The following is a 10754-nucleotide window of genomic DNA, read 5'->3' as shown; positions in this document are numbered from 1 at the left end:
TATAAAGCTATCATTTACAATCTCATAAAGAGTTCAACCTAATCAATTTAATAATCCAATTCCATTATTTTCTCATTAATTCAAGAATAAGTGGTTGTTTCTTTAAAAATTTCAAAACAAAATACTTAAAGTATGGCACTGGAATTACATTTCCATTTAAATGAATCATTCCAAACTGTAATCCATGTATCAAAAACTAATCATGAGTGCATCAAGACACATTCTTGCAAATATTTCCTTATAACAAAATCATTTCAACATAACCATCACCAAAATGCTCAATATCTCACATAAAAGAATGTTCATGTACATGCTCTTCTCAATTCAGAGTTTCAAACTTTTTTTTTTTCATAAAAGATAATTTAATTTTCTTTTGGAGGTCGGTGTTCCATCACGGTTTTGTCTTATAAAGACATCTCAGTAAATTGAAGGAGGAGAGAGTATATAAACTGTCATTGGTTTCGATTCCCGAACGATGTGAAACTATATTGACATAGGAGAACAATAAATTTTGGAGAACAAATTGAACTGGTACACTACGAACATTATTTTATCGTTTTAAATTTGAATCCCAAAACTCACTTAAATTTTCCTTTACTTATGAGTTTGTGAGTAGGAGGAAAGGGGTTGATGTTTTTCGGTATGTATGAAAGCTAAAGAAGAAGGAAGTAAAATACAGAAATGTAATGAAGGTTTTGGGTGATTTTGTGCACGAGTATTCTTAGTCTCATCGCTAATAGATACACCCACTTAACAATCTCACCCCTCTTTCTCATTCATCTTGTAACCCAAAGTTTGAAACTCAAATATGGTTTTGGTTAGAAAATAGTTTAGGCGTTTTCTTCTTGCACCTCTATATCTTCTTCTTATACCTCCATATTGGAAGAATTTTTTTATTCAAAACAAAAATATACTAGAAATTCAGTTTTACAATTTAATTCATATTAAATTAACATAAACTTATAAAAAAAATTCATTCAATTTTTTAACAAGTGTTTATAGAAAATTTGTACAAATATACCTTATAATGATTCCTCTTAATTTCCGCATTGGAATTTTGGAGCCTTCTATATATTTTCATAATTTCAGTTTAAGATTTAAAAAAATAAAAAATTAATCCAATCTACAATTTTTATACTTTCCCTTCACTTTGTTAAGACATTCAAATTTTAAAGCAAAATCACATAAATTAATCATATTGTAAATAGTATGACTGGTTTTTATTGCAATAGTTTTGAAATAATCTTTGTTGTTTCAATTTTTTATTAATAATTTCCTATTAAGAGTATTTGGCATCTTGTATTACTTTGATTTTATTTATAAAAAATTAACCATTAAAATAAAAATTACATAAACTAAAAGTGAGTTTAAGGCATTTTGGAGGGAGTAAAAAAAAATAAGAGGAAGGTTGGTTAAAGCTAAACTTAAGAGAGTGAAGTAATTGGATTTTGGTGTCTAAATGGTTGTCTGAGATGGACTTTTCATCAAACCTCACATAAAGAAATTTTTGAAAATCCTTCTCCTCCAATTCACCACCACCTTCTTCTTCTTCTTCAATCTTCTTCAGCATTGTTTCTTTCAAGCAAATCCACGCTCTGTTTGTTGGCCCCTCAATGTTCAAATCTGTCTCTCTCTGTTGCTGCTGAGAAGAACCCATGTCACTTTCCTTCTTCAAAGTGTTCCTGTGAAACCCCATTGCCAAGAAACCTCCCACAACTACTTTCCCCTGTGACTTCTCAACCTTCACCTTCTTCTTCTCACCACAATTGACTTCCCTATAATAAACACTCACTTTCCTTCTTTTGCAGTTCCACCCTTCATCACCATCACTTCCCTTTTTCCAATCTCCAATCCAAGATCGTTTCTTTTCTGGGAAACCATAAATGGGCATGAGGAAATTGAGTTTTTTGGGGTTTCTTTGTGCCTATTTTCTCTTTACAATTGGTGCTGTGGAGCTGGGCAGGAACCAACCAACTGAAAGAATTTCAGGTTTTTTTTGCTGATTTTGTTTTTTAGCTTCTTCCTTTTCTTGGCTTTACTTTGGCTGTGATCGGTTAGTTATGGTTATGTTTAGTGTTGATTTTGACCGCTTTGTATTGCGGTTTCCAGTGCTGTGTCTGTGTGGTTACTGTGAATGAGTTTGATTAAGATCTGCTTGTGAGGTTGATTAGGATATTTGTTGCATAAGTTGACGAAGTGTTTTTGTTTGTGAAGTTATTGTTTCAATGCCTGCGATTGGGTTAAGGGTTTGGATGATGAATAACTGCAGAGGTTGCGTACCTTTAATGGTATTGCATTCCAAATGACGCTTTAGGATTATTAATAGGCTGTGCTTGATTTCAAAGAACACATGACAATTGATTAGGGTATCTGAGAAATGTATTGGTTGGTCTGCCCTGGAACTTGCTTACACTATAAGATTGTAGATTCGTAATTTTGTGTCTATTTTCTATAGATTGGCAATCTGATATTCCGAAAGACATAACAATGTATTGTAGTAAAACACATTTTTAAGGTTTGTTTGCAAAATCTCGGGGGCTTTCTTGCTGGCTTCTTGAGTTTCAATTTTGATAGTGTAATATTTTAATAAAAAATTGAACATTTCCTTTGCCTCCCTCTCTTTTATCCCAAGAATTTAAAGGTAAATTATTTTGTTTACAAACAGAAACTTGATTACAATTTAAACTGGAACTCTACAATTTGCAGAATACCTTACTTCTTTTCTTGCATTTTGAGCCTTATAAAGCTAAAATAGGAGAAAATGTTAGCCAAAATATGAACGCTGCTCCCTGACAGAACATGTTATGAAGTCATCAATACTAGCTTGCCACAGTGATGTATAGATTTTGAAAACATAGCATCACGAAGTAGCTGGAATGGTTGTTAAGTAAAAGAAGATATGTATAAAATAATCGTCTATCTTTTTTTACCTTGGGATTTTAAGGTGTTTTTAAGCAGTCTTTTGTGCTATTTCTCAATGAACTACATTAAGCAATTCTATTTCTGGAGATAGACTGAAGTCAAATACACTTTTTAAATCTGAGGTTGTAATCATGTTGTGGTTGAACCAATTGCAGGTAGTGCTGGTGATGTATTGGAAGATGATCCAGTGGGAAGGTTGAAGGTTTTTATATATGAACTTCCAAGTAAGTATAATAAGAAAATTCTCCAAAAAGACCCGAGATGCCTCAACCATATGTTTGCTGCTGAAATCTTTATGCACCGATTTCTCTTATCTAGCCCTGTCAGAACCCTTAATCCGGAAGAGGCTGACTGGTTTTATACCCCTGTATACTCCACTTGTGACTTGACACCAAATGGCCTCCCTTTACCCTTCAAGTCACCACGAATGATGAGAAGTGCCATACAACTTATTTCTTCAAACTGGCCTTATTGGAACCGCACAGAGGGGGCAGATCACTTCTTTGTGGTTCCTCACGACTTTGGGGCATGTTTTCATTACCAGGTACAAAATTTAGTGTATGATTTTTCACTCTCATTATTTATATTATATCACTTTTATTATATATTTATATGATTTTGTTCCAGGAAGAGAAGGCAATTGAAAGAGGGATTCTTCAACTGCTACGGCGTGCTACATTGGTTCAAACATTTGGACAGAGGAATCATGTATGCTTGAAAGAGGGCTCAATTACCATTCCTCCATACGCTCCACCACAGAAAATGCACACCCACCTAATTCCCGACAAGACTCCCAGGTCCATTTTTGTATACTTCCGAGGACTTTTTTATGATGTTGGCAATGACCCTGAAGGTGGTTACTATGCAAGGTAGGTCTTATTAAAAGTTTAAAGGAGAGAGGGTTTGAGTGTGTAGCCTTTTATTTATTTCATATCATACATAACAAAGCTGATTTTCATTTTTTACTGAAGATGCAAAGAAAAAGGACTTTGATTTATATAATTATTGTATTTTGTGTAACTAAAAAAGTCAGGTCAATCATGTTAAGATTGACTGCATTCATTACCTAAAATTGGTTCTTTCTAAACTAAAAATTGAAAATCAAGTATGCATGTAGTTTGGTGCATCAGTGTATGCAATGATGCTTTCTTAACAAAATAAGCTTGGATCAACAAATAATACCTATTGATCAAACTGGTCATGTTCTGCAATCTTGCAGAGGTGCAAGAGCAGCAGTGTGGGAGAACTTTAAGAACAATCCTCTATTTGACGTCTCCACTGAGCATCCAACCACGTACTATGAGGACATGCAACGAGCTGTGTTTTGCCTATGCCCACTTGGATGGGCCCCTTGGAGCCCAAGATTGGTAGAGGCTGTGATATTTGGTTGCATACCTGTTATTATTGCAGATGACATTGTGCTGCCATTTGCTGATGCAATCCCATGGGAAGAGATAGGAGTGTTTGTTGCTGAGGAGAAGGTTCCAAACTTGGATACCATACTCACATCTATCTCACCAGAAGTCATATTAAGGAAGCAAAGATTGCTTGCTAACCCTTCCATGAAGCAAGCAATGCTTTTCCCACAGCCTGCTCAACCTGGAGACGCCTTCCATCAAGTTTTAAATGGACTGGCAAGGAAGCTGCCACATGACAACACCGTGTTCTTGAAACCAGGGGAGAAGTTCTTGAATTGGACTGCTGGACCTGTGGGTGACCTCAAACCTTGGTAATTGTTATATTGCTTTTTCTCAGGCCATTATAGGATTCTTTACATATCTTGCTCAATCCTCCCAAAGTGTTCATAGGGGTTGGTAATTGAGATACCTTTCTTCATTTTTTTGTTTTGTAAATTTTGTTATTTTCATAGATAATTCATTAGATCATGTAATCCATTTTGCAACATGATTGAAGTTTCATAATATGCTCAAGATTCTTGTTTCCTCCTATAATAGAAGTTCATGTCGTCTTATACTGCATGCTAGACTTGGTAAATTGGGTGACACTGGAAACTAAAATTGTAATGGCAATTAACTTCACAGTAATTCTTGATGGATCAGTGTGTGGTCGTTTACTTTTTTTTTTTGCAAGTTCTTGCATGTATTCTTTTACATAGATGAAATACTAAATGTGGACACTTCTACACAGAATATTTAAATCTTTGTTTGTTGATATTTTCACGTCAAATTGATTTTTTTTTAATACTGTTGAACAATTTTTTTATTCATGGAAAAAGAAAAGACAAAAAAAGTCTCTAACAAATGGTTATAAAACCTATTTTATGAGCCAATAAACTACGAATGAAGTCTTTATGACAAGAATTCCACATCTTCAATTGAATATGTGCACTAGTTTGCTTATGAACACTATTAACCTAATTACAAAGACTTAATAAAAAATTTAAAGAGTCATTTCCAAGGTATGACTCCATTAAAATTTAAGTTCTATATGTTCCAAAATGATACTTAAATTAAAACTATTAAATAATATTTTATTATATTTATAGTTAATTTTTTAATATGATTATACAACTTAGAAAATAGATGCATATGCACTATTGAAGATTATTTAAAAAGTTATGAGAAAATTAGTTACATTTATTTTGAATTTTAAAAATATAACATTGAAATTAAATTTCATAAAAAAATCTACCATCCATAAAAATATCTTGATGAAAATTATAGAAATGATTAATTATTTTTAGTTATGATTATTTTGTATATATATGAAAACAGTTTATATTTTTATCCATTGCTCATTTGAACAAATTTTAAAGTATGTAATCACTTTGGACTTTTCTTTTATTTGAATGGGAAAAATTTAAATTTCGCTGAATGTTAATTTTTTATTAGTTGTCTTCATTTTTTAAATTGATCTAAATTTAAAAGAAATATTAACAAATGAAATTAAAGTCCTACTAGAAATATTAAATTATATTAAAAGATTAATTATTTTTAAATGTACGTAATGTTATAGGAAATTATTAAGACTTGTAAACATTGATATTGTCCGAAAGAAAAAAAAGTTCAAAATTATTACAAGACGTGTTTCATTTCGAGAAAACTTCTCCAAATACAGTTTTAGGATAGAAAAATGAGAAAAAAACAAACAAATTCTTCATAAACAAAAAATAACTTTTGGAGAAAGTATAACTTCTACACGTTAACGTTAACTCATTTATGTAGAACGAGTTAATGTTACCTTTCCTTAATGCTTTTCTTTATTTAAAGTAATTACACAAGTTTTTCTTCAATCAAATAAAGTGTGAAATAGCACTACCCAAAAAGAATAAAGTGTTTTTGAAGAAGCAATTACCTAAATGAGATTATTTTGTTTTTTTTTTCCTCTCCAATAAATATTAATATTTTAATTATTTATATATATTTTTTATTTTAAAAATTATTTTAACATTTTGTATTTTGTTTATATTTTTATTAAGAAGATTTTTTTTAAAATTTTTTCTTTTACAAATATTAATATAGCAGAATTTCAAAATATCATCAGCCAAATGAGATATAGGAATTGAAGAAAATGTTTCTGTGATAAACTATGTGATTTTATTTTAATAATCTAACAAATATTTCAGAATACTGAAGATCCCTTCGTATGCATGTTGATCATTTTAATAAGAAAAATATTCTTTTACACCGCATAAAACAAAACATTATTACTTCACACCCTATTTTAATAATATAATATATATTAAAATATAAAATAATAATATATTGAGATGCCAACTATGAATATTTATTTTTTAAACCAGGTCAAAGTAGCAACGGTGAATTAATAATAATCAGAAAATATGATAGTTTTGAACATTCATTATAAAATTGGCATGGCAATGGCAGTGGCAATGGCTTCAACCTCTGCATTTCCTTTGTCAACTACAAGCTTTTTCACTCCTCAAACATGGCTTCACAATCGACCCTTTAGGTTCCTTTCTCCCCACATCTCATAAACATCACAATTCACTCACACCCTTATCTTCTTCTTCTTCTCTTATTGTACCTTTTCAACTGCAATAAAGCTGCACTTGCACGGTTCCACCACTTCCACATCTTATCTGTGATCTTATCCTCATTTTCTTTCCCTTCCATTGCATTTTCTATCTCAGGTTGCGGTGTCTGAGAGGAACAATGGAACATAACAGTAATGGGGCAAAGATCAAAAGCACTATTCTTCACCATCTCTTCCACAAGCAGAGACAGAGTCCTTACTATGACAATCTATGCCACCCTGTTTCAGATTTGCTTCCATTCATTGACAATGGGATCAGAGGTGTCACCACCAATCCAGCGGTGCTCACCTTTTCTCTTCACCGCAAACTATGTTCTTTTGCATCAACTTCTATTTTATCTTTTCTACTTTCTGTGTACTGCTTTTAACTGCTCTACAATGTTCTCACATTGCAGATCTTTGAGAGAGCTATTTCATCCTCAAATGCCTACAACGAACAGCTGAGGTAGTTTTAAACTTGATCTTGGATTCACAAGAGATTACTTCTTTGCAAGAATAGGAAATGAAGGCCTTAGCTTTGTTCTTAGCTTCTTGTAATGAAGAGAGATTTGAATACTGACTTTCGGTTGCTAATTACTGTTTAAGCCCATAAATAACTTATTAATTACTGTTCAAGTCAATAATTAATAACAATACTCAGTTAACATATCCATAATGGTCAGTTTATCCCTTAATCTGAGTTTGTAGGAGGTAAGTAGTCACACTAACTTTTCTCTGTTCAGAGGTAGAAGAGATCAAGAAAGAGAAACCATTACCAAATGCTACTTCTTAATAGATATAAATGGTCAGAACAATAAAAGATAGTTTAATTAACTAAAATATCATATACTTAAATTTTCTCTTGGAAATACTTATAAAATTAAATAATTTAAGTGATAGTTATATTAATGATTTCTAACAAGAGATAATTACTTCTACTAATAAGTTTGGGTTGTACTATTAATGGACCTATGGAATGAATACATTCATTTCACTTATAGTTTTTGCATCATTTACACATATATATGAGTGATTTTATGTTGTAGGCTTTTAAAGCAAAACCAATGACAAATTAAGATAAAAAAAGTACATTGAATGGTTTCTTATAAAAAAGTTAATAGGTGATAATTAATTATTTATACGCATTTAAGATAACATGTTTATGATGAAGATCCACATCCATTAGAGATGAAAATATTTAACTGTATATCTCTTATCTCACTCACTGTTTTGTGGATTTATGGATAGGGAACATTAATATGAGGTAGCATAATTTGTAGCTTTTTGAAATGAACACTTTACAGGATCTCAAATAACAAAAACAGACTTGTAGTTTATCTTGGTATCCAGAATATGCAAGTGATGCATGATGATATTTCTTTCTGGGTATGATATAAAATATTGTTAATTTGATTTGCAATCAAGTAGGAAATTGGTAGGGGCAGGGAAAGACATAGAGAGTGCCTATTGGGAATTGGTAGTGCAAGACATACATGATACTTGCAAACTCTTGGAGCCAATTTACAATGATTCAGATGGGGTAGATGGATATGTATCTGTTGCAGTTTCCCCCAAGCTAGCAAATGATACCAAGGGGACAATTGAAGAGGCAAAATGGCTTCATAAGATGATTGGGTGTTCAAATGTTTACATTAAAATTCCTGCAACAGATGAATCCATCCTTTCTATGAAGGAGGTTATTTCTCTGGGGATAAGTGTAAATGCCACTGTAAGTTTGTTTTGTGCATTCTGATGCAACAAATTTTGATCCTCAATAGCTGCACCAGAAACATCCTCATAGTTTGTGTTTTTGAAACAGCTCATATTTTGCCTCCAAAGATATGAAGCAGTGATTGATGCTTACTTGGATGGCCTTGAGGCTTGTGGCAGGACTGATCTCTCCAAGGTTTCAAGTGCAGCAGCATTCTACATCAGTAGAGTGGATTCTATACTTGACAAAAAACTTGAGCAAATTGGTACCTCTGAGGCTCTTGATCTCAAAGGAAAGGTGTGAAGCAGTTTGTTTTTTTAACTTTGACAGAACGTTTAAAAATGCACTTTATTTTCACCTTATTTCTGTCTTGGAAAGTTTGTATAAGATATAGTTAACTCCTTTTCAGTTTGGGGTGTTTTGTCCTTTTGCTTTTTGGCCTGAAAATCTATAACAATTCTTGTAGGGTGCGATTGCTCAAGCAGTCTTAGCTTACCAACTTTATCAGAAAAAGTTTTCTGGTGCAAGATGGGAACACTTGGAGAAGAAAGGTGCAAAAAAGCAGAGGTTGATGTGGGCTTCAACAAATGTGAAAACTCCAGCTTACCTTGACACATTTTATGTTGATTCTCTTATTGGACCAGATACTGTGAGTACTACAGAAATTATCATATAGTTTTACATTTTAGTGTCTACAAATACCATTTTAATCTTTTTTAATGCATGTACACATTGTGTTTAATCTCTTTTTAATCCCTATTGTTTAGACTTATGCAAGCTTGCCTTTTATTTTATGCCTCTGTAGATTTCAACCATACCAGACCAAGCTCTTAAAGCCTTCATGGACCATGGTATTCTTTCAAGAACTCTTGATGCAAGAGTATCAGAGGCACAAGACATTTACAATGCAATTCAGAAGTTGGGTATTGATTGGGGTTCTGTTGGATCACAACTGGAACATGAGGTGCTGGATTCCTTCACAAAAAGCTTTCACAATGTGCTTCAATGCATTCACAACAAAACACTAGTACAAGTCTAAGCCAAACGTGCCACTTTATTTTTCTGTGAAACTGCTTGCATATGCAGAATGCAATTGATGCTGTCGAAGATTAGAACTTTGCGTGTATTTAATGTAATATTATGGTGTACTTGGATTAGACTAAAAATAAACAAAATAATAATAATAATAATGTTTGTTTATGTTACATTTTTTTCTTAAGTTCTCTAATCTGTTTTTAAAGATACATAATTATTATAATTTCTTAAACATTTATTTAACTAAGAAAATAACTTAGTATTGGCCTATAGACCAAAAATACTTGCCACCTTTTTTCTATTACACTGGACTGATGATGTTGAGGCATATAAACGTTGAAGTTATTTATTTTTAATGAAAAAATATCTACGGTAATTATTTTATTCCTTTTCAAGCTACTTGTGTATATTTTTTAAAAAAATATTTTTGACAAAAAAATTTATTTCTGGAATAAAAACACAATCATATTCAGGCTTCTTCTTCCTGCACCCCACAATTTTCTAATTTTCTAAATCCTGGTGTTGACCTTTTATTTGAAAAAGGGCACCGTGGTTGCCTGAAATCGGGAGCTGGAAGTGTGTTACGAATTCATCAATCCGGAACTGAATATTTTTTTTTTCCAAATAAGTGGTGTTTTGAAAGCAAATTTTTCATAAATTATTGATTTCTGGATTGTTGAATCTGAAATCCTAATTATGTTACAGATTGATGGATCTGGAATGTTGTTTTTTTAATTATGGATTTCTGAATCCAAAATGCATATTTCTGTTATGGATTGGTGAACCCAAAATATTTTTTTTAAATGATGGATTTTTTAATGTGAAATGCATATTTTGAATTATGGATTGGTAAATCCGAAATTTTATCGGAAATACTAATCCGAAATTTTTTCAGATTCCATAATTCAGAATAAAAAAAATAAATACAGTGCATTTAAGATTTTTAAAAAATAATAGAGACAGTTTAATCTTTCCATAACATGTGCAGAAAAAAATGTTGGAATATAAGAAGAAACTGCCTCATATTCAATTCTACTTTCACCTTCATTTGAACTCTGTAATCCTAAGATTTATTTATCAATAACGTGCA

The 10754-nt window shown here is 31.9% G+C and overlaps 2 protein-coding genes across 3 annotated transcripts; both read left to right on the top strand.

Moving 5' to 3' along the window:
• Positions 1 to 1426: 1426 nt before the first annotated feature.
• LOC137812561 (probable beta-1,4-xylosyltransferase IRX10L) lies at positions 1427 to 4853 on the top strand. Its single transcript, XM_068614633.1, has 4 exons — positions 1427 to 1989; positions 3078 to 3466; positions 3550 to 3791; positions 4142 to 4853. Exons 1-4 carry the CDS (start codon positions 1884 to 1886, stop codon positions 4653 to 4655), a joined length of 1251 nt encoding a protein of 416 aa, XP_068470734.1. The 5' UTR covers positions 1427 to 1883; the 3' UTR covers positions 4656 to 4853.
• Positions 4854 to 6697: 1844 nt separating this feature from the next.
• LOC137812559 (uncharacterized) lies at positions 6698 to 9834 on the top strand. 2 transcript variants are annotated; one of them, XM_068614632.1, is made up of 7 exons: positions 6698 to 6855; positions 7037 to 7220; positions 7335 to 7384; positions 8347 to 8647; positions 8738 to 8926; positions 9096 to 9278; positions 9435 to 9834. In XM_068614632.1, exons 1-7 carry the CDS (start codon positions 6725 to 6727, stop codon positions 9666 to 9668), a joined length of 1272 nt encoding a protein of 423 aa, XP_068470733.1. In that variant the 5' UTR covers positions 6698 to 6724; the 3' UTR covers positions 9669 to 9834. The 2 variants fall into 2 exon arrangements, with proteins under 2 accessions (XP_068470733.1, XP_068470732.1); XM_068614631.1 differs by having other exon boundaries at positions 8344 to 8647.
• Positions 9835 to 10754: the final 920 nt, after the last annotated feature.

This window comes from Phaseolus vulgaris, chromosome 2 (assembly GCF_000499845.2).
Source record: "Phaseolus vulgaris cultivar G19833 chromosome 2, P. vulgaris v2.0, whole genome shotgun sequence".
Lineage (NCBI taxonomy): Eukaryota > Viridiplantae > Streptophyta > Magnoliopsida > Fabales > Fabaceae > Phaseolus > Phaseolus vulgaris.
This window is presented reverse-complemented; position numbering and strand designations above follow the sequence as displayed.